The sequence below is a fragment of the Haliotis cracherodii genome, unplaced genomic scaffold (assembly GCF_022045235.1).
Source record: "Haliotis cracherodii isolate W230 unplaced genomic scaffold, xgHalCrac1.p SCAF_8, whole genome shotgun sequence".
NCBI classification, from domain to species: domain Eukaryota; kingdom Metazoa; phylum Mollusca; class Gastropoda; order Lepetellida; family Haliotidae; genus Haliotis; species Haliotis cracherodii.
In genome coordinates, this window is record NW_027266341.1 from 18,352,505 (window position 1) to 18,380,180 (window position 27,676).

At 41.8% G+C, this 27,676-nt stretch overlaps 1 protein-coding gene across 5 annotated transcripts; it reads right to left on the minus strand.

Annotated features, from left to right (window-relative positions):
- On the minus strand, positions 1-26,596 carry LOC139450735 (early endosome antigen 1-like). Of its 5 annotated transcripts, none has more exons than XM_071232548.1 (27): positions 26,507-26,596; positions 25,562-25,617; positions 24,331-24,416; positions 24,094-24,167; positions 23,112-23,215; positions 22,368-22,554; positions 19,730-19,843; positions 18,790-18,938; positions 17,628-17,666; positions 16,341-16,464; positions 15,907-16,024; positions 15,467-15,572; positions 15,082-15,298; positions 14,476-14,636; positions 13,767-14,042; positions 9,437-13,552; positions 9,161-9,232; positions 8,863-9,036; positions 7,517-7,870; positions 6,671-6,872; positions 5,806-5,994; positions 5,145-5,262; positions 4,720-4,862; positions 4,009-4,283; positions 3,225-3,467; positions 2,542-2,667; positions 1-826 (listed from the first exon to the last, which is right to left on the minus strand). In XM_071232548.1, exons 2-27 carry the CDS (start codon positions 25,595-25,597, stop codon positions 776-778), a joined length of 7,854 nt encoding a protein of 2,617 aa, XP_071088649.1. In that variant the 5' UTR covers positions 25,598-25,617; positions 26,507-26,596; the 3' UTR covers positions 1-775. The 5 variants fall into 5 exon arrangements, with proteins under 5 accessions (XP_071088649.1, XP_071088648.1, XP_071088651.1 ...); XM_071232547.1 differs by having other exon boundaries at positions 2,542-2,688; XM_071232550.1 differs by lacking the exon at positions 19,730-19,843 and having other exon boundaries at positions 2,542-2,688.
- Between the last annotated feature and the right edge of the window lie 1,080 nt (positions 26,597-27,676).

The window sequence follows — 27,676 nt, forward strand, 5'->3', positions numbered from 1 at the left end:
TATACATTTTGTACAAGTTTTTACAGATGGTCAAGCTACACTATATGATCTCCATGTTGTCTGAAATGAACACGAGGTGATAGACAGAGGCGAGAGAATAGATTCACCTGTACTAGCTACGGGAAAGAAGGCAGGACATTGACTAGACTTCACAACCAAATTTGATAATTACATATATCTATTCATACAACATCCTGTCTTGTTTTTACTGGACAATCCTTTGACTTCATTTATGTTACATAATTATAACTATTTCATAACATTTTCTTATCAAAATAAGTATGTTGACATTCCTAACATGAATCAGATCTCGAAAACTAAAACTATACATACTTAATACATCAGAAAAGGGTTGATAAGAATAATGAGTATCTGATAATGGTCTTAAAATATTCCTATGGGACATGAAAATGAGCATGACAAACACGTTAGTATTGCACAGTGATGGTAAGCTTCCATCATCACAATGTCACAGAATTAGGTTCATGATTGAAAACTGATTTGTTGAAGTGGGGGTACTTTGGGTGGAGTGCGTGTTATAGATGCGGAATGTACATCGGTATATACAAACTGTAATTACACACTAAAACATACCTGTACAACATTAAATATTCCCAGTTATATAAATGCCCTAATATCATGTAGCAGAAACATAACAAAATGTCATAATTTATACAGCGTAAAACATTTTAAAAGGTTTATTGTAAAATACAGTAATAAAATAAAGCACTATACTTTCAGAGACATTTCAACAGTTAATCAAATATCTTTACAATTACAAGCCAGTCTGAAGGAAGTTTCTCGTGCCCAGCGGTTTTCTTGTCACCTGAAACAACAAAGGCAAGACTTGTTAAACTGTCATGAAAAAGATCACACAAATATATTGACACAAAGGATTGTTTTAGACTTAAGAAATTCTTTTTAATATTTGGTTGGTTTTAAATGTCTTTACAACTGGGAAAGTGGACACAGTACTCGTTATAATAGACCACCAATTTTCAGTACCGGTATATTCAGCACTGCCAAAAAATAGCACACAAGGAAACTGGTTGCCATGGTACACAATGTTTGGATACAAGGACATAGTTCCTTTTGTTTGGTTTACTTCAGTCAGCAATATTCCAGCTATGTCATGGCGGACTATTAACATTTGAGCCTGGTGCTAGGCTGACGAGTGGTTGATGGCAAGATCATTGTCCCACTGTAAGGGTAGGACGACACACAATTTGTCACAGCTCTTTTGAGAATCATGGGGTACTGGAGACCAAGCTCCTGTTGGGCATTTAACAAGTGACAGTGAATGGACAAAATTGGACAACAAGTGCTGGAATAAGTGAAACATGAGAACAGTGCAGTCTTTCACCAACTGTGATGAGTTAGGAGTGCATACTTCTCTTGAACACATGCTGGATTGGCTTAACACTGTGCCAGACAGGTTACAACAGACAAACTAGGTTTTCAGCAACACAATGCCCACACACACTGTCCTGCCCCATCCAACAAAAGCCAAAGCCAAACCCACCCCCAAGACCAATGCCATACCTCCCCCAAAAAACTGGTGTACAAACACCCTCCAACACTGCCCTGCCCAAACAACCAAACCCCACCCCACCCACATAGATCCCTGCCATACCCCCAAAACTGCTATACCCACATTGACGCCCACACCCTCCAACACTGCCCTGCCCAAACAACCAAACCCAACCCCACCCCACCCACATAGATCCCTGCCATACCCCCAAAACTGCTATACCCACACTGACGCCCACCCTCCAACACTGCCCTGCCCAACAAAACCTCACCCCTTCCACTGCCATACCCCACAAAACAATACCACAAGTTCAAACACTGTGCACATGCCAGACAACCACGAACAATGATAATAACACAAGAAATACTACCGGTGGTTTTTCTGTCGCCTAGGCTACAAGCACAGAATTGAGACATGAAATGAGAACCCCCAAGTCGGTTCACAATCGAGACATTACACACATCTATCAGCAGACAGCATGGAGATCATGTGGTGAGCTTAACACCTGTCCCATACGCCCTATCTAAATCTAATGTTATATCCACATCTCCAAAAAAGTAAATATCTAATCTTAATCTGAGAAAATAATGACTTATTCCATATATCATCATTGTGTAAGTTGGTCACATTAATGATGCTAACAGGGATGTCTTCAAACAAACAGCAAATATAGCACTGTGTCTTAATTAACATACCGGTATACCAATGCACTATAGACAAAAACTTTTTCTTTTTTTTTCACAATTTTTTTAAAATCTTTTTTTTTGGTATTTATCTTTTCACAAGATTGGTGAAACCAAAACTATAAATGTCTTCAATCAAAAGGAGTAAATCTCCATGGAAACAAGCAGCCAACAAGGTATTCAGAAAGCATTATCATTTCTAACTTTGTTGCTAGGGAAGAGTTTCCTTGGCGTCTTCAGTTTGATCATGAACATGGAGACCTTCTTGATGGGTGTTTTAATGAGGGTGTTGCGGTGACCCTCGAACATCTGGATCAGCTTACTCACCTGGGTCTTCTTCTCCTCCGGCTGTTTCTGGATGAAGCCAGTCTGGCGCTTCATGCCGCGCCGCATCCCCTGGTTGTGTACAGGGGAGAAGCCGATGCTGAAGGCGATACTCTCTCGCCGGTCAGACTGCAAACACAAGGACGACCCCTTTAGCAAACAAAACACATCATCATTGACGGGCTCACTCAAAATGTATATTACATGATACTACTCATTCGCTAAGGACCACACCTTTGACTAAAGATAACCAATAGACAGCAGTCTGTCAATGACATCAATCATTTAATAACATCTGTGACAACTCACTATGATACCACTACAACCTGCAACTGTATCTTGGACACCAAATGTTTTGGTCTTCAGCAAATGTTGAGTTGTATATATCACAACATCGCTAGTTTGACAAACAAAATGACTACGTGTACAGTATATCCTTCAAAGATCTCATGGAACCACAAAGAATTATCATTTAGTAATTTCATAAATGTTTCTAGCGTGACACAATTACAACCAATATGATCATTGTTAAAACTGCTAGCAGAATTGACATGAAATGATCAAAATTAATTTCCAGTATTTATATTAAAAAAACTTATTTTCTGTTAAAAGTAAAGGCAATGTTTTGACAGTATGATTATGAACATCTTTTCTTTTCAACCCTGCTATATGCTTTGTCTGCCTACCAGTTTAGCTGGGGCTTTATTTTCACTGTCCCAGCGAGGTGAGTGTGCTGTTCGTGGTGACACTCCCTTGGGAGTGCGTCTGAGAGTGCCTCGTGGTGTACGAGAGTTTGACCTCGACTTCCTCCGGGTGCTGACCGGTGTCTTTGGACTCTGGTTGAGACGTCCGGAGCTCCGTCGTGTCATGGAGTGACCATTGGCCGGTGTTGGTGGCCCAGGACGCTGATACACAGTGCCATACCGAGCCTGGAACCACACCAACACATTTAGCGACTCACACAATGACCTGCCTACAACGGCACTGGTCAGTAACACAATTACCTTCACCTTTCGTTTCTACATCCTGCTTATGATGATTCCTATTTAGCTAACTAGGAGTGAATGAGTAAGATGGGGACTGAAGCGCCTTTAGCTATACTCCAGCCACATCAAAGCAGGTGAGACACCAGAAATGGGCTTCATACATTGTACCCATGTGGGAACTCAAACCTAGGCCTTTGGCAAGACGAGCTAATGCTCCCCCCATTAGGCTACCCACTCTCCATTAAGGGGAGCAAGTGAGATTGATTACTGTTTCATACCATAGTAAAATATCAACCTTAACTGCAGCTATATCACAGCTGAACACAAAGGCTTATCTTCTAACGTATAAATGTCTTACAATTTCATGCCAATAGGTATCTATTGGATCTCCAGTTTCAAGAACTATTTAATACAGCAACACCTTAAAGCACCTGCAAATGGAGCCATTTCTGACAGTTTAATCAAGAAGATGCAGGTGACTCACATGTTTTCTGTGGTCTTCGGGCAAGGTTTTTGATGGACCCTCATCTATCTCCATTGAGTTGGGCTTCCTCTTCTTCGAGAGAAAGGAAGCATCCGACACACGCTTGAAGCCATCATCATCAAACTTCTTGTTTTCACACGACTGGGTCTCGACTGGGTAGGAGGACTTCATGTGAGGCAGACACAGAGTGTTCCTTCTCTTCAGCTCACTCAGCCGGTTCCACTCAAAGTCTAGCGGAGGCTCGTCCTCACACGAGAACAGTTTACCAGTTCCCACTGAAAGTTTATAGAATACCTCTTTATCTATTGTATTATTCCTGGAATAGATAGATCTTTGCAAACCCAAACAAAAAGTACTGTTTTGATATGAGTGAGTGAGTGAGTATGGTTTTACGCCGCTTTTAGCAATATTCCAGCAATATCGCGGCGGGGGACACCAGAAATGGGCTTCACACATAGTACCCATGTCGGGATTCGAACCTGGGTCTTTGGCGTGACGAGCGAACGCTTTAACCACTAGGCTACCTGACCGCCCCTGTTTTGATATGAAGATTGTAAAGTAGACCCATAAGAATTCTTTCATCAACAAACAAGGAAAAACAGGTGAAACAGAGTTAGTCCTGGAGCAGAGGTTATCAATATTCCTAAGATTAATCTGCTGATAGGTATTCTTTTGGTAGTCTTGGTGCATAATGATCCATAATGTACTTACGTGGCAGTCCGAACGCTGTGCCGGTGGAGTTGAGTCTGTCGCTGGAGATGCTGCGGAGGGATGCACGGCTGTTGGTGGAGCGGAGGGACAGGGAGGAGCAGCTCGGGGTGAGGCCAGAGGAGGTGGTTGAGGAGCTGCTGATGCTGGGTGAGAGGGACACGACAGGTCAATAGGGGGCAAACTATCATGGGCAGCATTCACAAATAGGAAACCAGGAACCATGATAGGCAGTATTACCTGCATTAACTGGAAATAACGGATACATTAAGGATGTCGGTGGTCTTTTTCTTGTGGTGATGTTTCCTAGATCTTATATCTTTGGTATCTTTTCCATCAACCCTCAAGCTTTCTTTCAACAGTTATAATGGTCGTAACATGCACATGTTATTACAGCATGGATTAATGCAGCTGATTGGTGATGTTACCTGGACCGGGAGATGGAGATAAGGGGCTTCCTGTCCTCGGAACTCTGGGAGCTGGAGCGCAGGTTGTACTTGACCGTGCTGTCTTTCTCAGACTCCAGCGAGTCGTCCAGGCTCCCCTCTAGAACATTCAAAACTAATCCATTAGCAACAGTCAACACTACTCCATCGGGAACATTCAACACTACTTCATCAGCAACATTCAACACTACTCCATCAGGAACATTCAACACTACTTCATCAGCAACATTCAACACTACTCCATTGGCAACATTCAACACAACTCCATCAGCAACATTCAACACAACTCCATCAGCAACATCAACACTACTCCATCAGCAACATTCAACACTACTCCATCAGCAACATTCAACACTTCTTCATCAGCAACATCCTACACTACTCCATCAGGGCGGAGTCAACATACCCATCTCCACTTCCACAAGAAATACATCCGATTAATAACCATAGCAACTGTGTTTCTTCTACCTATCCATATAAATAACAATGCTATGACAAGTGTAGAACAATCCTCAGTAAACATCCAAGCTATACACCATGTACACATTCCTGAGGTTGAAACAAACTTTGACTGGAGTTTATGTGATTCCCATATTGGAAAGACGATGCCAATTAAGCAGATCAATTACTGCTGTGCTCGTACCTGTATCACCACTGCTGTGGCCCCCGATGTTGATGGAGAAGCTGTCGTTGCCGCTGAGCTCCATGTGTCTCTGGAAGGCATTGGTGTCCCCGAGGAGAGCTGTTCCTGCCTGATCCAGCTGATGCCGGTATTCCCGTACCTGACGGTCGGCAAACTCCAGCTGGGTCTCCAGGGTACGGACCTTGGAAGCTGCAAGCATCTCTTCATTAGAACACACAAAACATTGACTAAACTACCTGCATCTTGATTACAACTATTTGTCACAGTGGGAACCCATTATTCAGATGGCGTTTCTGTTTCTTCAAACTAAATCACTTCACCAAGTAGTCCCTATTAGTCCTTGTGCACTGTGCAGCCATGGAATATATCAACGAAGTCTAAGATCAACCATAAACCATAAATTCAGTCAGTGAATGCCAGTCAGCAACATAGAGATTATTATATGAGCATGTGTGTCATACTGATTTTACGAAACAAGCATCAGAATTCTTGTATTTCCCAAGCGAGATCAAGAGTAATACAAGAATTCTTAAACAAGTTTTGTAAAATTAGTATGGCACACGCGACTGTAATAATTTCCCTTTTACCCATTATTTCTTAATTCTTTACATCACAATAAGATTCGAATAACATCAACAATGCCGTTTAGATGACTAAAACAATACACTGGTGTGAAAAAAGTGATATTTGCACAAGTGCGCATACAATATTTTTTAACTCGGTTATTTCTAACACTATGGGTAATAAATTCAAGGTATATCACAGCAGCCAACAAATAATGTAGTCTGGGCCAGGCAAACTAGTTACTCTGCCAGGTCAGACACTACCATGCTACGAGCAGCCCTGCAGTCAGTGTAGGACTCACCCAGTGACTTGGCCTGGACATTCTCCTCCCTCATCTTACACATGTCTGTGTCAAGTTTCTCTGCCCGCTGTCTGTGTTTGTCGGCTGTGTGTCGCTGTGTCTCCAGCGCTTTGGTCATGGTCTCCATGCTCTCCTTGTACTTGCTGTATTGCTCTCGGTAGTGGCGCACCTGGTCCACCAGCTTCTGATGCTCGCCATTGGACTACCACAAACACAGAACAACATGTTACAACATATAGCTGGCTCATGAGAGAGGAAAGCTAAGAGAGGAAACAGACTACAGGAATTGATAGTAAACTTGCAAGGATACCTTTCTTAGTCAAAGAGTCAAAACAGTTTGTTTATTTGTTTGTTGTTTAATGCCGCACTCAGCAATATTCCAGCTATATGACAGTGGTCTGTAAATAATCGACTATGGACCAGACAATCCAGTGATTGCCATCATGAGCATCAATCCATGCAATTGTGATATGATGACATGCATCAACCAAGTCAGCGAGCCTGACCACCCGATCCCATAAGTCGCCTCTTACGACAAGCATAGTCGCCATTTACGAGTCTAAACAGTAGTGGCTCAGACATCAGTTCTAATATCACCATGAAAAGAACCATGAAATCTCCCTTCATTCTTCAATGCCACAATAAGATCTGATGTGGCAATATTGAAGAAATTATAGTTGACTTGTGACTGATATTATGAGCAACGATCCATGCTGTTAGTGTGACAGGACACACTATCAACCAAGTCACTGAGTCCTTACTGAGTGCCATCTCTTACAACCACCAAAGGTAGTTGGGGAGCAGTCCTACACCAGTATCAACTCTTTAAATTCATAGGCAACTCACACTATGAGAAGACTTTTGTAGCTCCATGATCTGAGTCTTATGCTTCTCAGCGTGTTTCTGCAGCTTCGCGTTCAGCTCGGATGCCACTGTGATCTCATGGTGGTGGTCCCGCGCCATCTTCTGCTCCCGTTCAACGTGACTCTGCAGCCTCTGCACCAGCTCCTTGCACTTCTCCTCCATCTTCCCCTTCTGGCTGCGGTACTTCTCGTTGTCATTCTTCAGGTTGCGCTCTCGCTCTGTCAGCTCTGTCAAACGATGGTCCATCTCATGACACTGACTTTCAAAGTGCTGACATCTAGTGACATATTTGTTTATTTCCTGGGCCAGGTCAGACATCTTACTTGTCGTTAGTTCCTGGAAGGTCAAACAAATACCTGATATGATATACATGGACAAGCATAAGTTCCACAGCTACATGTTTGAGTGCATGTGATTGTTGTACGTCGAGTAGTACAAGAATTATTTCAGTTCTAAGTCACGAAATAGTAATCGAAAGCTAAACAAACAATTGATAGCATGAGTGACAATCTACTTCCTCAGAAGCAATGCACATGGAACAAGGTCCAACACTGCTACTACCTCACTTTCCTACAAACCACCATTTACACTTCTCCTTCGCACTCAGCAATATTCCAGCTATATGACAGCAGTCTGTAAATAATCAAGACTGGACCAGACAATCCAGTGATTGACATCATGAGTATCGATCCATGCAATTGGAAGTCAGTGACGTTGACCACCCGATCCTGTTAGTCACCTCTTACGACAAGCATAGTTGCCTGTTATGGCATGCATGGGTTGCTGAAGACCTATTCTAACCCAGATTTTCATGGGTCCCGCCTTTTACAACAAGCATGGGACGATCGAGACCCTGTTCAGCTGGAATACTCATCATCATACATCTAATATTTTATAACAGTCAGATCTCAATAAGTGACCATTACCTGAAATTTGTATCAAGTCTTTGAAAGGCATTTAGAAGTGATACACATAAGGAAGAGAATTTATGGATGTCAACTTCTTTATAGTGAGGAACACAACGTTTCAGAGTATATCTATATCCTTACTCCTTCATCAGGTGAATAAATGCTATGAAGCAGACAACATATATATGTTCTTCTAAGAGCAACAAAAGTAATCAGATAACGAAATAGAAACTTAACAAAGGAAGCCAACAGTTAATTGGCTCTGATGAGAGATTAGCAGTGGACAAATTTGTAGTTTGGAGATTAGGCATGCCAGGTAGATTAGCAAACATGTTTAATCACATCAATTTTAAACTTGGAACACCCGTCATCTCAAATGCTCCCCAACAACAACAACAACAACAACAGCAGTGTCCTCACCTTCTTCTGCTGGAGTATCTCCACCTGGGTCTGCAGGCTCTCCTTCTCCATCCTGAGTGCGCGGACATCAGTGTCGGTGTGGCGCCGGGCCGTGGACAGCTCCCGCTCATGCTGCGCCATCAGTTCCTCCTTCTCTTTGTCCGCCGTCTCCTTCTCCTCCTCCACAGCTGCCAGCTGCAACAACCACCGGGGCATCAGTCAAATACAACATACCACTCGTCCCTGGGAAATGTTTTGAAAGATTTATAACTCTTAGTTCATATTCTGTTTATTTTGTTTTGAATTAAGTTCCACATACCTGCTGCTTGAGGCTCATCATCTCTGCTTCATAGCGGGAAACAGTTTCTGATGTGCTCTGCTTGAGAGAATCCTACAACATTAAGTAAACCAATGCTTGTTTACCTTGGAGAGGTGATTTTAGAGAGTCAGTCATTCTGATTGTAATGGATAAACCGCTTATGTTCATAGAATTATCAAACTCATAGCAATCGGTAATTCATATGCAAGGAAATAAATAAATAGATTTAAGAATACAACTTTTTGCAACTTTTTTAAACACAATTCCAATCCTTACCCTTGTTGTGGAATAATCTGTCCTCAGACTCTGGATCTCGGACTTGAGACAGTTCATCTGTTCCTCATACACTCCCCTCTCTGACTCTAACTGACAGGCAAATTCGGACTCGGCTGATTCCAGTTCCTGTCTGAGCTGCGTCACCTTCTGCACAGCTGACGCACGCTCCTCCTGAGACTGTTGCAGCTGCACACACATTTCCGTCACCTGGGTCTTCAGCTCCGTCACCTCACTCTCCAGGCTGGACTTCTCAGTCTGTTCTCCGTGTTGTGCCTGCTCCAGCTGTTGCTGCTGCTGTGTCAGCTTGTCCTCCAGCTGCTGAAGGCTAGCCTCGTACTCCTGCTGCCTGGTCACCTGCATACCCTCTAACTCTGAAATCTTTCCCTCCTTCTCCTCAACCATCTGTGCCATCTTCATCTCGTACTCTTTCTGCACAGCAAGGATAGCATCCTCCTTGGCAATCTGCTCCTCAACCATCTTTTCTTCCAACTCTCTGTTCCTCTCAGTTAAACAAGTCTCTAGATGTTTCGTCTTTTCGCGGTTTTCATCCAGGTTGTTTTTCATCTCTCGCTGACTCTGAGCCATCTCCTTCAAGCAGGTATGTAGATGTGCCAACTTGCTCTTGTGATCTTCCTCCATACTGGACACAGCTTTCTCGCCCTCTTCCTTCATCCTCAACAGCTTCTCCTCATAATCAGCCTTCTGTCTCTCCATCATGCACTTCAAGTCTGAGATGGTCTCCTCAAGCACAGCCTTCTGACTGAGAAGAGATCCTTCATGCTCTTCCATCAATGAGGAAATTTGATCCTCCTGACGAGTTACCTCTTCTTTATACTGGTTCTCAAAGCTGGTCTTTCGCTCTGCCATAGCATCATCAAACTCCTCCTGTAGGGTTGACAGTTGCATGGTCCAGTAGTTTTCACACTCATGAACCCTCCTGTCGTAGTCCTCTTCCAGGGTCTTCTGAGTCTCCTTGAGTTCCTTGATGGTGTCCTCGTAGTCTGTCTGTCTCCCCCGGAATGTGCTGATGCTTTCCTTAGTGGCCATCACAGCACTAGTGGCTGTTGCAATCTGAGATTCATGGCTTCTGATTAACGAGGCCTTCTCCTCCTCAAAACCCTTCCGAAGTTTCTTCATATCCTCACTGTGACTTGACTCGAGAACTGCAATCTTCCCCTCAAAATTATTCTGAAGAAGTGCCAGATTTTCCTCTTTATCAGCTTCTATACTTTCAATTACTGTTTCATGTTCTTCCTTCAATGTTTTTACCATTTCCTCATACTGACACAGCTGCTGTTTGAGTTCAGCAGTTAGAGCTTCTCTGTCATTGACATCAGACTCACACTTCTCTGCCCTCACTTTCCGTTCCTCCTCACTGCTCTGTGCCTGTCTCTCCATCTCCACAACCTTCTGCTGAAGCTCCTCCACCAGCTTGTCCTTCTCAGAGATGGTGTCCGAGAGGGACTGGATGGTGTCACTTTCAGTTTCCACCTCAGTCCGGAGAGAATGCAGCTGTTCCATCATCTCCTGCTGTTGGCTGACCTGCTCACTCCTCACCTCCTCAAGATGGGTCTCCAGACCTCCAACTTTGCTTTCCAGCAAGTTTATTTCAGACTCCAGATACTGCTCCCTGGACGTAAACTGATCTTTTTGTGAGTCCAGGTTTGTGGTGGCCTCCTCAACTGTGTGTTCCAGCTGACTGATCGTCACCTGTAGCTCCTTCTCCCGCTGCACGTATCCCTCCACCTCAGTCTTCAGCTCATGTTTCAGCTCCTCTATCTTGTCCTTGAACTCAGCCAGGTCGGAATAAAGCCTCTGTTCCTTCTGTACAAAGTCCCGAGTCTCTCCGTCCTTCAGAGAAGCCACCTCCTCCAGCTGCGCCTGCATCTCAGAGACTCTCACATCCATCTTCTGCTGCAGCGAGTCCTGCTCCTGCTGCTTTACCTCCAGCTGCTTCTTCAGATCACCAACTGTTTCTTCCAAAGATGCCTCACTTGCCTTCAGCTGAAGAGCAATGTCCTCCTTCTCCTCCCTCACACAGACCAGTTGTTGCCTTAGTTCCTCCTCAGCCTGCTGAGCTTTCGTTGTGATGACATCCACATCTTGCCTCATCCTCCTCAGCTCCTCATCTCGCTCCTTAAGTCGACACTCATATTGCTGCTGTTCTTCTTGTGCTGAACATAGCAACTGTTCTTTCTCTAACAGCATCTGTTGGTGTTGCTCAATGGTAACAGTTAACTGTTTAATGTTTGCTGCATGCTCTGCTAATGTTGAATCTTTCTCAGTAATGGTGTCAAACAATGTCTTATTGTCACTTGTCATGTCATTTATTTTTTCTGAAAGATCAACAACAAGGGATTCTTTCTCAGCAATTGTCAGTTTGCACTGCTCCATCTCAACCCCTAACATCTGTATCTGAGACTTGGCTTCGGCCAGGACTGTCTCAGTTTCTGCAATAACACTCTGCTGTGTGTCAACATTAGAAGACAGGGTTTCAACCAGACTATGGAGCTCCTCCAGTTCAGACTGTTTCTCAGCAACAACGCCTTGTTGTTGGGCAGCATCATGAGTCAGACACTCAACCTTCTCCATCAACTCACTCACAGAGACATCCTTCTCTGCCAAGGTAATCTGTTGATGTTGGAGTTTCTCAGTCAACTCACGAACATGGGTCTCCCTATCTGTCAGTGTCACTTGCTGTTCTTGCACCTGCTGTGACAATAGAGCTACATTAGTTTTCAAACTGATCACATCACTGTCACGCTCACTGAGACCCACTTGATGCTGTTCAAGACGAATAGTCATGTCTGACAAAGCTGCATCCTTCTCTCTGATCTGCTGTTGGTGTTTCTCAAGGAGCTCAGCCTGTGCTTGCTGAAGCGCTTCCTTTTCTCTGATCTCCTCTTGGTGTTTCTCAAGGAGCTCAGTCTGTGCTTGCTGAAGCGCTTCCTTTTCTCTGATCTCCTCTTGGTGTTTCTCAAGGAGCTCAGCCTGTGCTTGCTGAAGTGTTTCCTTTTCTCTGATCTCCTCTTGGTGTTTCTCAAGGAGCTCAGCCTGTGCTTGCTGAAGTGTTTCCTTTTCTCTGATCTCCTCTTGGTGTTTCTCAAGGAGCTCAGCCTGTGCTTGCTGAAGCGCTTCTGTTTCCTTGATCTGCTGTTGGTGTTTCTCAAGGAGCTCAGCCTGTGCTTGCTGAAGTGTTTCCTTTTCTCTGATCTCCTCTTGGTGTTTCTCAAGGAGCTCAGCCTGTGCTTGCTGAAGCGCTTCCTTTTCTCTGATCTCCTCTTGGTGTTTCTCAAGGAGCTCAGCCTGTGCTTGCTGAAGCGCTTCTGTTTCCTTGATCTGCTGTTGGTGTTTCTCAAGGAGCTCAGCCTGTGCTTGCTGAAGTGTTTCCTTTTCTCTGATCTCCTCTTGGTGTTTCTCGAGGAGCTCAGTCTGTGCTTGCTGAAGCGCTTCCTTTTCTCTGATCTCCTCTTGGTGTTTCTCTAGGAGCTCAGTCTGGGCTTGCTGAAGCGCTTCTGTTTCCTTGATCTGCTGTTGGTGCTCATGGAGAAGTTGAGCCTTTGCCTGTTGCAGTTCTGCCTTATCTGTGATCAGTTGCTGGTGTTCCTCGAGGAGCTGAGCCTTTGACTGTTGCAATTCTTCCTTCTCCTTTGTGACCTGCATCAGACTGCAAGTCTTTCTCTGCAACTCTGTTTTTAGGATTTCTTGATTCTCTTCACCTGAGGCCCTGACCTCAGTCAATTCCTGCATCAAACTATCCACCTCCGTTGACTTCTCAGCAATTTTACTTTCAAGTTCTTGTGTGACTTTGGCCTTTTCTGCCTGTAGCTCAACAAGATTCTGTCTCCAGACACAGACTTCTTCCTGTTTCTCAGTGACCATCTGCTCGTGTTTGAGGGTTGTCTGCTTCACCTCAGACACCATGTCCCCTAGCTGAGTGGTGAGGTCCTCCACCTTTTGATCCCGAGCTGCTAGGGTCATCTCATACTTGTGGGCAGACTCCTCAGCTTCGGTCTCCAGGTTTCGGATACGCTCATTAAGTTTGACTTCTCCATTTCTCTGCTTACTGAGATTCTCTTGCAGACGGGAACACTCTTCCTTTTGGGCACATATTTCCTGGAAGATACGGCAAAGATATCACAAGCATGCCATGTGTGCAACAAAATTATGTAACCATCACCAAGTGATTACATAAATCAAGTCAACATTTAACAAGGTAGAATCATGACACCTGTAAAAAAGAAGAAGCATGACACGAAAAACAAATGACTGTATCAGACTGTATAATTATTATTTCATTTTTTGGCATAATTAATAAAAAGTGACTTACTGCATTAGTCAGATTGAGGTCTGTCCTGGACTTGTTAAGGTCTGTTTCAAGAGCGGCGATGTTCTCCAGGTTGGCGGCTCTGAGCGTGGTGAGTTTCTCCACCTCCAGCTGGGACTGGGACAGCTGCTGAGCCTGGCCGCGGAACTCAGCCTGCAGCTCACGCCGCGAGTCAGTCAGCTGCGTCACCTCACTCTCGTACTTCTCCAGCTGACACTTGAGCTCTGCTATCTGGTCCTCTGTTGCCATAAGGCTTTTCCTTGCAGCCAGGTAGTTTTGCTGTAACAAACACAAGAGATGCAGGTCTCACATGTTTACACTTTGGAGAAATCTACGAGCATTGGTATGGTGCAGACAAACCTAGTAACAAACAGATTGAACCAGAAATCGAAACCCTCAATTCTGGTGTGCCCATGAGGCACAACTCTACACATCAAATTGTGGCACCTTAGATGACTGGGCCACCCGTGCCCCTGGTAAACAAATGGAGACAAATCATTCTGGAAAGCAAACATCTGACTGGCTTAAGTAACCGCAGCCTTCATTTATATACGACGGTCAGTCAAAGTTGAATCAGGGTTCACTTGAAGGGACCTCCTATGGATCTCAAATCTTGACGCAGAGAATGTCCTATCACAGCAATAAATCAAATTTTGATGACATTGTTAATCAGCTCTGTTAGCTTCTATGAGTAGGATGATATATGTAGTACCTCAAATGCATCTCTGGTGCGAGTCATCTCCTCCAAGTGAGACATGGTTGACTTGTGGGTGTCCAAGGCAACTGTTGTTTCCTGCAGACGGGCTAGATCAGCCTCCAACTCTGTGATGCGTTTGTCGGACACCACAGACATCGACTCCCCTACAGCAGGGGCTGGAACACACCAATATTACACTGCAGGAGACATTTACACACGAAACTGTGTCAAAATCAAGATGTCTTGTGACCTATTTCCGATTATCTGGTAATTTAAGAGTCAATAAACATGAGTTAAAGCTACTGGCACTGACTGAGGAGACAGACTATCTCATGTAAAGACAAGTCATTTTCCACATAAGGGGTAGGCTTGACAATTGTCCCCATATACGTGTGATTAGACAAGCACCTGTTTGAAAAGCATACACAGTAACCACATGAGTAGATATTATCCTGGTAATGATATGAACAACCCTAAAGAACTTCATCTTGTTCAGAGGATAGCCATAAGCCCTTAGCAAACTTGTGTCAAGTTCACCCAATGGTGTTCACATACACACATATTGGACCTACATTTATGCACAGCATAAAACCCTGACCTCATGATCTATCTCCCTCTCACCTGTGAGAACGTCCTCCAGGTCTTCCTTCTGCCGGGAGATGATCTCACGAGCCTGGTCGAGCTGGTGCTGCAGGGATTCCTGCTCTGATGCCACCTTCTTCCTCTCTTCTTCTCTCTGAAGCAGCTGTTTCTCCAGCTCGTCCACATGCAGCGTTAGGCGGTGGTTCCGGATCCGGTAGTCCTCGTTCCCAGCTTGGATAGACTCCATCGTGCGCAGCTGCAAATGTCAAACACAAAAAGTGCTAATTACTTCAAGTAACTTCTTCACTGCCATCATAATGCTATGAACAGAGTCAGCCGTATGAAAAATAAGGTTTGGTGCATGTTAACAACTTGTTAATTAAGAGAAGAGAACAAACTCAGACATCAATCGAGCGTTCCTTACATCATTCTTGTTCTTTCTGTTTTCTTCAAGAAGCGACTTGATTTCCTTTTCCTGGTAGGCACACTGAGATCTGAGGTCAGACATCTGCTCCAGCTTGGACTTGTACCTGGCGCAAACAGTTCAGGGTTTTAGAGCAATTGTTGAATACTACGTTGACACATCGTCCAGTGGTAACCACAAAGCATACCTCCTGACACATGGAAACTTTTCCTCTAACTCCCTTCAAACGCATGTGAAACCATGAGTCCATCTCCTGCATCTGGAGATCCCCTTCCCATCACTGTCTTGGACACTGTGACAACCCCTACCCCTGACACTAAAACTGAGACAACCCCCACCACCCACCCACCTGTCCATCTCCTGCATCTGGAGATCCCCTTCCCATCCCTGTCTTGGACACTGTGACAACCCGTACCCCAGACACTAGAACTGAAACCCACCTGTCCATCTCCTTCTGCATCTGATCGTTTTCCGCTCTCAGCGTGTCCAACTCGTCCAGGTGGTCACGCAGCTTCCTCATCTCCTGCAGCTGTTTCTGTAGATCACGGATCTTGCTCTCTGAAGACATCATCATTCCACAAATGTAAATCACATATCACAGAAGATGTTTTAGTTAATTCTGTTTAAGTTATTCTTCAAAAGTAAAGGTGGGTTCTGGTGTCCTTGAAGATTCCTCCTATAGTATTAGAATCAAGGGACCCCTAAACCTTCAATATTTAGGGTTATGACAAGGACACCTTAACTTTCATACTGATCTTCAAATCCTGCATACCAACAGAACTATTGGCTTGTCTTGGCAGTACACAACACTGTTACCTGTGCTAACCTGGTGATATGTTTTGACATATAGTGAGGAATACATTATCACCCTCACCTCGGTTGTCAATGTCCATTGCCTTCTCCTTGAGATCCAACTCAAGCTCCTGGCGAAGATGAGCTTCATTCTTCAGTGCCACTTCCAGCCTCTTCATCTCCTGTTCCTTCTGACGCAACATCACCTACAACAACCACATCCCCAACATCAGACACAGACAGCATCACCTTCAACACACTACCTACCTGGACACATGCTCATACAAACACAACCAACGACTCATTTGAACATATTACAAGAGGTAGTGATTGTTTGGGTTGGTTTTCAATAAATACGCTCACAGGGAATATTGTGACAAGTTCATCATAGTTAAAAACTTTTCCTGTGAAAATCAGCTGATCTAGTATCAGGCTGTCAATATTCTGTCCACAAGCCTCTTCTTTGGAAGTGTTAGAATGTTTATTGGGCTGACTAACTTCACACAAACATACAGCAAACAGCATTCAGCAAACAAGCAGGAGTCTGGAGCAACAGCATACATCAATGTTCATAGCACATCTACACGGAATAATGACAGCAGGGTCATGAAGCAAAGAAGAGATGTTCAGTAACTTAATCAGATAACCATAACTAGCTCAGCTAATAGAAACATGAATATTTCAGACGACATGTACTGCACCAGCAATAACACTGGTTGATGCGTATGCTCAAATACTCAGCAAAATCCTGTGGCATTTGTACTAATTGCTTAGTTTACAGATTTCTTTCAAAATCATGAAAGGATAGGATGTGTGAGAGAAATGAAAAGACAATTCCATGAAGAATGTGGAAGTGATCCCTCCCAATTACTGTTTGGCTAAAAATTGAAAAGATGAAATGGAATGAAACTGTTCCTCCCCTTCTTAAACATGCTAAATGTCCTCTATTTACCCACTTTGTAGTTTTTAACTACTGGAGTAAGTTCACATACCCAATAGTAAGAAAAATATTTCAATCTTTAAACTTTTATGCCACAATTGTTCAACTGTATCAGCAATCTGTAAACCAAGTAATTAGAAGACATGCCTTAGTTATGTCTTTAGTGGTTAGTTTTCTGTGAACAACGAACATGTGCAATGTGATGATAAACATGTTGAACAATGTTAGATGAATGTGGTTATATCAGATTATACAGACAACAGGGACATGTGTACATCACACAGGCAGAGCAGTAGGATGGATGAGTTGATGAAAAAGTCAAGGGATGAGATGATGCAGAAGTGGATGGATGGATGAGCAGAGTGATGGACAGGGCGGGCGGGTTGTACGGGAGCTATATGGGGATTCAGACAGGGGTCACCAAGTTACCTCGAGCTTACTTCTCTGATCCTTCTCCCTCTGCAGAATCTAGAAACAAGTGTAAGTGGTGGGCACCTACTGTAGTACAGGTCAAGCAGATATACAGGTCAGGATTATAGCCCCTTACCAATTTACTATAGTATAGGCTCCAGGAAAGAAGTGTGCAAGAAAACGTATGTATCAGTGTCCAAGGATGTTTTGAAGTATATTCAGACATCAAGGACCAGTTCCACAAAGCGATTGTACTGCTAAGGTGATCGTAAGTCCCATACTTTAACATAGACCTACGACCGTCGTAGCGATACAACCACCTTGTGGAACAGGGCCCATGATGAGTTTGTTGAAAGAATATGAATATGTCTCTTTCATTCTGTTTGTTCAATATGACATTGCTGTGTCTGTTATAATACACTTTGTTGTGATCATGGTGATGTGCATCTTGATAGTAACATCAGGGGTAGACACCGTTGGTCACATCTAACTAGTCTGCAGGGTGCCATTTTACAAATAACCTTAGCGCTACGACTGTCGTAAGTCGATGCTAAGGTATGGGAAATACAATCATCTTAGCACCAAGATCGCTTTGTACGACGGCACCCGCGTACACAGGTACATTAACTCAGCTGTGAGTCCATTTAATGTCCACTACTGTAAAATATACACCACACAACACGAAAGCAATGAGTCTATCACAGCTACTAAAGAAGACATAATTCTAACTACATCAAGAGCTATACAATGGCTTGCACAAAACAATGGCATTATGACTAGTCAAAAATATCTTGCTATGCGTTGCAAAAAGATTTTTTCCTTTAATTCATGTTAAATCGCATTGAGTGTGAAAATGGATGCCAATAATTATTCACTTACCAAAAGATATTTTTCAAATTGTGACATTTTATTTTTTTGCAGGTACAATGTTCATGATGTCGACCTTTCGAAATGTTCACTTTGTTTTTGAGCATGCCATTGTTGCCTCATAAATTCACTTAATTTACCTTGAATGACATCTACAAAAAAATGAAAATGGAACTTAAAACAGTGCGGATATTCCAAATATTTCTCAATATATAAATCTTTTCAATATAAAAGAAAAAAGGAACAAGCGTCTCAGCAAAAGTACTGATTCTGAACCAGTACAAATATTGAGACCTTGGTTATAGAGACCTACCTTGTGTGTGAGGTGGGGGGACTGCATGAACTCCCCGATGGGGGAGCTAGCCAGTGTCAGCATACGCAGCGGGGACGATATGTCACGCACTGAACACACACTGGTGTTAGCAATACGAGACAACTGCGGACTTTGTTTCAAGTCTCCCACTGAAACATATGTTCACATTAAAGAAATGTCCTACATGTGGAAATTGTACCGGTAATCAATTGGAATATCGATCTGCTGGAAGCGCTTTCATTCTCAGAAAAGAGACAGTCACATAGACTCACAATGACACTGGAGAAAATTCTTCGATGGTGCCCTGATCTGTAATTTCCACCCAAACATTTCCAACAAGACTTGTAAATGCAAGATACTATTTGACATAACTAAACCCATTTCCAATTCAGTAAATCATTATCACTCTACTGCTTTTCATATGGTTGTCATTATGAATATTTTTTGTTAAAAACATGTCAGCATTGTACTGATTAAATTGACCATTCAGCATTTTTTAAGAACAAACATTTAATCTACCTTATTACATGAAGGGTTGTACAAGTTGTTATAGAAGACTCGAGAGCAGCATGCAGATATTTTGAAAATCCCCAAACCAGATGCATGAACCATGTAAACAGGTTCAATATGTTTATCAGTAAATATTTAAAACTTTCAACAAGAAAGAAACACAAGAACTGTTAAACAAGCAGGGCAGGGCATTTATCGGAGAAAGAGATAGTTGTCAATATATATATGTGATTCAGAATCATATAAAGCACTTTAAGTCGATTTCTGAAGAATTGCAAAGCAAAACATTTTTAGAAAACACACAAGGAGTGTAAGTCAGACTTGCTGTGTGCACTGCAAGTGCAAACAAAGCATAGCACAAGGCAAGTGCTAAGGACACAAACGTGATGGGTGGAACACACAATTGCAACTGGTAACCATGGTAACCTACTTGCACTAAAGCTACCACTGTAGTTGAAAGACTGGTCAACCACGGGCGTAGTCGGGAAGCCCTGAGCCACTAGTCGAAAGAAAAGAGTAGCATCGCGATGAGCGTGACTGTTTTCTACGAAGCGAAAATAAAGAAACAAGTGTCACAACCTCTCGCACTGTACACACAGCGAGACAAGGCAAGCCACAAGCAGATTTGGTGATAGAAACGCATTCCATTAGATGCATGTTTTTTCACGTGTGATTTAACATTGAGTCACCTTTGCACTACCTAAGGATGCATTGAAAAATTATGTCACCTTAAACATGCGAAATGCCAGAACTATTGAACACTTGTACTCTGCTGTTTATTTGCACACACGAATGCTATCTAATGTCCTACATACATTTTTGAAAGAGTAGTCACTCAACAGAGTCCAAAACAGATTAGTGAGTATGAGGAATCCAGTCAAGGTTTTATATAAAATAAAACATGGACAAATGATCCATCACTGTAATATGTCAATGTTACTTATTTGTGTGACTGACAGAAATTGCTTGAACAGAAATTGCTTGAACAGAAAAGCCAAGAAATTTACTGAGAAATGACAACCCCTTTCTCCCTTTAAAAACATCCTTCATAAATAATTACATTTCTTCAGCTGATAAATTTCTTTCTGATCAGTATACTGATGAATACTGACAATCCAACCACCAAAATCTGCTTGTCACTTTACAACACTTATATAAGATCTTCCCTAGATGATCCACACAATACAAGCTACTCTCCTAGATATAACACAATCTCACTAAAATCAGATCTTAGTTCTCGCTATTGCTAAACAAAGATTTGAGGACATCCAATTACAGGTCACGTCAGAACGACCTATCATCCAACCAATCAAAGCGTAACTTACCAGATCATGAAAGGGACAGTCGGAATGTGTTTTCTAATCATGCAACCTCAAAAACTTTAACACAGGGTATTCCAAACGACAGTTGCGGCCCGCCAAAATTATTGTCTATCTCTCGCTTCCGTGGGATAAACATTTGAACAGAGGAGGCGTTGCAGTATGTAGGAAGCACTGCTATACAGTCTCAATCATATATTAGACATTCCGGAATGTTCGTTTGTTCAGTTTTCAAAATTTGAATCGAGAACTGTGTCAACATATTTTTCAAGTGTAGTATGAAATGGAACTTGCTAGGTTGAAATGAGTGCAGTAAGCACAAGAAAGCTGCTTTCTAATTGTCCGATGTCGACTTCTTGTTATTCATTTCAGTGGTAAAGTTTGCAAAACTACATTCTGACGTGACCCGTAATGGGATGTGCTCAGATCTTTGTTCAGCAGCAGCGAGAACTTAGATCTGATTTGAATGAGATTGAGATATAACACTATATACTCATATCATGCACAAACACAGAAAAAATGACATGCACTGAAACCAAGGAATAATTGGCTACATTAACAAAGCTAATCAGAAAGAAACAGTTCCAATAACTTGAGAACTAATCATGCCGACTCTGCTACTCCAAAGAGAACACCTCTAGTGGAGATGTAGATTTACATATAGGACAGTTTCTTATAGCTGCATTGATAATCTGTGGTATCAATGAAAACAGGACTGACTTCAACATGTTCAGTTAGGAGTTAAACCTGTTTTGTTTTAAACTTTGAGGCTGTTCATTGTTGAACAAACACAGCAAAACATCATTTAATAACACATTTCCGTGTTGGAGGTAGAAAAGAAATATACCGCCAACTTTAAAATTTAACCTATCAATGAATGAAAAACAAACATGGTTTAACTTGGGAGGTTCCCGAGCTTAGTGTTTGCAGTTGGTGCATTGACACTGGTGGCAGCAGATTCCATCATCTTTGAATACATTCAAAAGCATTTGAGGGGTCGACAAGAGGTGAGGTGAAATTGGGTTAAACGGCGCGTCCAAGATTATTGCACTTATAAAGCAACGTGCATGTACGTGTGTGTGTTTGTGTGGCTGCTTGTATTAGTCCGGACTGATGCCGATTTATAGTGCTAGCTCACTGAGATACCATGCCACAGTTTAACATGAATGTCCCACTCAGACACAGTATACTGACTCCGAGCCGAAGTACCATCTTTGAACGTATTTTGGTTTGACGCGGCCGGGGATCGAACCCAGGACCTTCCTCTCTCCGGGCGGATGCTCTACCACTAGACCAGGGAGGCGGTCAGAGTCGACAAGAACAGCAACCAGTCAGTGTCAATTGGGATTTCAAATACTGACCCTAAAATAGTTTCACAAGCCAACAGATAATGGCTGCATCCTCAACACTGACATATAATGTATTTCTTACACATTCCTGGAACAACAGCAAACTGAATTTTTTAAAAGTCATTTAATTTGTGTTCCCATTACATTTTTCTGTGTCGGTCAGCTCCAATAACCAAATAACAAAATGTCTTACCACATAGCTAACTGTATCAATGCAGTGCAAGGAATAAATAAGAAAGTAGAAATCCTGAAGTCAGTCCTGTCATCACTGGACAGTTTACTTAACACTGTGATAAGCATTAACAGACGAAGCTTGTGTTGTGGATGGTAAACACAGGATACATGGACCACTAGGAACCCTCTACAGGTGTAAGGAGGGCAGTGATGAAGATGCTGTTACCTGTTGTCCGAGTGAGGATGTCCACGAAGTCCGGGGGCAGGGCATTCTCTGAGCTGGCTGATGACAACATGGATTCTAGGACCTCCTTGATGTTCAGCTGAATAAACTCACTGAGATTCATGGCAGGCACCACAAACAGCTGACAGTTGGCATCCTGGACAGCCATCCCAAACACGGCCAGCAGAACCTAGAACCAGGCGATGAATGAAAACAAGCAATCAGTTTGATTTAATACTGCTTTTAGCAACATTCCAGCAATTTACAACATGGCAGTGCCAGAAGTGGGTTTACACTTTGTACCCAAATCAGAATCAAATCCAGGTGTGACAACCCTAAACTTTATTTGTTTGTTGTGTAATGCCTCATTCAGCAATATTCCAGCTATGTATATGACGGCGGTCTGTAAATAATCGAGTCTAGACCAGACACTCCAGTGATTGACATTACGAGTACCGATCCACAAAATTGGGATACGACGACATACATCAACCAAGTCAGCGAGCCTGGCCACCTGATCCTGTTAGTCACCTTTTACGACAAGCATAGTCGCCTTTTATGTATGGGTTGCTAAAGATATGTTCTAACCCTGATCTTCACTGATCACCTACACTTCAACTGACTGACATTTTAAAAATTTATACAGTTGTCCAAAATGTTGGGCAATAATATTCTCGTTTGAAATCATCTCAAAGATGCAGACTGAAGATTGATTTATTTGCGTTCAAAATACAACAAGCTACATACCTTTGCCAGTTCAAATTCAATGTGTTCATCTTCCTTGTCACCAGATGACAAAATCAGATCAAAATCTATCAGTTTCGACTCCACAAAGTTTACTTTGAAAACACCTGTAAAAAATGTTATGTCAATATATAACCGCTCAACTTTATACATGAACACAGCACAATAGTGAAAAAATACAATGACAATGTAATAATACTGCATACAGCATTTGTATGTCTTTTTTTTAATGACATGAATTCCTCGCAAATATGTTCAACATGGCCAGTGATAGTCTGATAGTAACACAAGGAAAAACACTATTGCTTGACCAACAGGGTTTAAGTTGAGTACAAGTCATATGGAGACATTCTTTTCATGCCCGTTTCAATGTGTATGTCCATAAACCTTGTTTGGCCATTGCAGCACCTATGGGACTAGAGTGATGCCATTCGTATCCCTATACAGACTGACGATACTACTGGTAGCATGATACACATCAAATAGTAAGAAACGCTGAAATACAGTCCTAAAACTACTTTCCTCATACACTTATGTATCGATTAAGAACAAAACAGGTTTAAATGAAGGAATGGTTATTAATCGAAACAGTCGGCACATCCTCAGCTAACACGTCCTTGAGTTCTGCCATATTTACATGTGGCGCTATGCTACTTCTGCCATTATCGGAGGTAACGCTAGTAGTTTCTGTTCTATTTATAGCAGATTGCAATCTCACAGACTGACTATTCAATTACTGTGTCTCACAGACTGACTATTCAATTACTGTGTGTACCAAGTATCAATGATATTGTAGGTATCGGTGAGTTGTTACAGCTCTAATGAGCCCTGAGTAAGTTGGTAAATGTAACTGGTGGTAACATACGATATTAGCACTTAATGTTTCTTTGACCAAGCAAACATGTCAACAATACCGACACTTGAATCAAAAGTTTTTTCCACATACTGGCACCCCTTTTCACACATGCACGCACACACTACATACCTTCCAAAACATTTCGAATGAAGTCTAGTCGCTGTTTTACTTCAGTTATTTCTTCCTTACACTCGAACTGTTCCCTGTGCAAACAGATACATATATTTATTCATGTGGGTTAGGAAAAAATCCTTAAAAGATATTAATTATCAAAAATTATAATGTATCCTACTTGTTCTAGTGCATTAATACTGAACAAAATGCTACTAGGTGAGGTTGTGACAGAAACCTAATGACAGCACTTACAATAGTTTGAGTAAATCAATGAGTCGCTTTCCATCTCGCAGGTCAAACAAAGATTGGATCTGCTTTTCTTCATCCACAGAATTAACCTGAAACATTAAAAAACTTTGTAGCATTAACAAAAAACATTGAAGTGATGAAATTAAGAAGACAGTTCACATTGAAGTGATATGCAACAGAGATTCTGCCAGAAGCCAATAATTGACCCAAATGTCTGCAGCAAATGTGAGTAAACATTCTCAAAGTCTAATAAAAAAGTTCCCACTTCATGTTAGGGACTTGTCATTTATCATAAGGGTGGGTGGATCATATGGAATTGGGGAGGGTCACCAAAAGTAACAAAAATCTCTAGGGGAGGGCTATAAAAACTATTATCATACCTCAATGTCAGATTGATGAGATCTGTTGGGTTTACGTGATCTTGAAAAATACTATGTATGCTGCCTGGGAGGGAAATATATTTCTGAATGGGAGAATGAATCCCTTATACCCCACCACAAAGAAGACAGGCTGCACATGGGTTTCTGAGCAGGAGAATAAATCCCTAATACCCCGCTTTGAAGCAAAGGGCTGTAGTTTTTTTCCCCAAGTCAGTGAAAGTCACATGACATCAGCACGAGTTCACCCCAGTTCAATCAAACAGTTGTTTTTTTAATCAATTTTTAATTTGTTTTAATTCTTTTACAATAGCAGATTAAAACATGTTGCAAGATAAATTTGTTGTAGCAGTGTCATTCAGGGTACATGTAGTATTATGCATCCATCGTTAGGTTTAATATCAATTGCCTCCAGGTCGTGGTTAAAAACTTAACACAGGACTCATAAAACTATGTGTACCTCTCATGATACTGCTACAATTTATTATACTCATACTTGGGGAGGGTTGTAAAAAATGGACATAACAATAAAGGGCCGGTCCCTTATTAATCTTAAGGCTTTGTAGATGAATAAAGGGTTTCAATGATAGCAGGACCAATAAAGAAGAAAAGGCTCTTATGTTCACTTTTACGTTTTTTACTGAATGCAATGTTAAAATACATCTGAGTTTCAGCAAAAAAGAAAAACTTTAATTTGGAACAAACAAAAGTTTTCCCCTAGTTTGCCTACTAATGTTGGCTTCCTTGATATATTCCTGAGTTTGGTATGACACTATCACACCTTGTGCAAGACCAACAGGTGCGCTTACAACAAGGTGATGTTGTTGTTCAACACAATACAGACTGACAATACTTACCCACTCAATGAGTGTTGTCCTCTTAGCTGGATCCATAGCTGCTTCTAGGGTCTTAACTGGAAAATGCATCAATAGTTAGTTGAATGTGTGTAATTTAAAGTAAGCATGAGAGAATAGTGTACATACTCCATGCCTCTACAGTAGTAACAATAATCAATGTTTCATCACTTTTCAGACCCCCATGCAACATAATATAATGATCAGAGATATAAGAGGGGATAATTCCCAGAATTTATAGCAAGGGGACAAGGGTGTACTGTAACTGTATACATATTTTAAAAACAAATGGAAGAGTTATTGGCACAAAATCACTTTGGTTTGGGGACAAAACTCACTACATCCTAGGATGATCTAATGTGTTGGTAATTTGGACTGTAGCAAAGTGGAAGGTGAATCTTACACACCTAAAGACATTAACAGTAACAACACTGACATAAATAAGACGATCTGCCACTGATTGAAAGCAGTTACTTGATAAATCTACAACTGTATTATACCTTCAAGTCTTCGACAATAACATATTGAATTAACTACGGTACAAGGTGCACCTAGTACCATATATCACGACACACTTCAATGTTTCGACAGATACGTTAAAATAAAATTGCATCAAGTCTGTCATGGTTGAACAGGTTCTTTTGAATCTCCATGAAATCGTCGGAAATGAAATAGATAATGAATTATCGTTTCATCTTCTACATTAATACTCGATCAATAGATCTACCAGCCCTTACAGGAAGTTTGGCTTCATAATATGCACTCAGAAATCCAAGTGACCCAGAAGACAGAACAGACACTATGAAATGGACATCACTTGTCTAGCAATGAAATCGGGAAATCACACACGTATTCAAACGGCTGTTCAAACATATTGCTCAAAAAACACAATTTAGACAACCATGCATTTAAAACATGTAGTAGTTATTTCATGTGGTTAGTTCTTACCTTAAACTAGCCTCATAGTTTCATCATCGTTGATTGTTTATGGAAATTATCACGTCTTCTTATGAGGACACAGCGACTGACTCCTTTCCTTTGTAACTTCAAATTCAGCGGCTTCAGTTTCGGCGAATCCCGTGATAGGACCGGATATCACCGAAGTCTGCTCCCGGGATGGCTTCGGATCTCACGACTGAATACGAAGATTGTTCGGCTATTCCCGGGGACAAAAGTCGCCAATTTCGAATTGTTTTGATCAAAAGTACTATTTTCCTTACGACTTGATTCCGTTAACATGAGTGTTTATGAACATCAGTTGATTTATGAATGCGAACAAAATATATTCATTGTTCAGTCATAAGAATGTACAAGATTTTGAATGGCCGTGGAAATTATTCAGGAGAAAACATATTTTGACTGTCAAATTTTAATGTCACATTTAATATATGTACACATTTTTTGTCGTTTCTCGATGAAAATTTATAGAAGCCGATTTTATAAATGATAATGAGTTCCCCGACTTAGAACGGACATCGTAGGCAATTTAACGGGAGAAGAGTTTTAGAAGAGAATATATAAGCTTACTCTGTATTTGAAGTACAGATATCCCACAATTTAACCCCGGGTTACATATTAATTAGCGTGTGGTGATATATTGGTAATATACTGAACAACGTATTTATTACACGTATAATTAATTCGGTTTAATGTAGCGACGTAAGATATGGTCAGTTATAACTGCGTCATTGATTTCCGGTAATATAATATAATTAATTCGGTTTAATGTAGTGACGTAACATATGGTCAGTTACATCAGCGTCATTGATTTCCGGTTATATAATTAATGACAATAACGATTGTCTTTACTGTGGGCAATAGGACTATAGATGAATAAGAATGATTTTTGCGCTCTTTCACTTGGACATTTCTTTGCTGGTGCTCGTATACCTCACAAGCTTCTTCAAATGACTGACACCAAGCTTATTTCTTCTTTCTCGTGCAAGTTTTCAATTTCCGCACATCATCCAGTACATACGGATAACTGGGTGAATATGGCTCATGTTTTGATCTTCAAGAGACAATTTAATTATGCGCAAGAGAGGGTGGGACGAGTCCAAAGTTACTTCCAGGGTACTCGACCCAACCCGGATACCCGCTGTAGCGTCAAGAGTTGGG

Coding starts and splice junctions, on each gene's coding strand:
- LOC139450735 (XM_071232547.1), bottom strand. CDS start 25,597: ATGGATCCAGCTAAGAGGACAACACTCATTGAGTGG. Junction 22,555..23,111: donor TTGAATTTGAACTGGCAAAG/GTATGTAGCTTG, acceptor GCCTGGTTCTAG/GTTCTGCTGGCCGTGTTTGG. Junction 9,037..9,160: donor TGATGAGCCTCAAGCAGCAG/GTATGTGGAACT, acceptor TGGTTGTTGCAG/CTGGCAGCTGTGGAGGAGGA.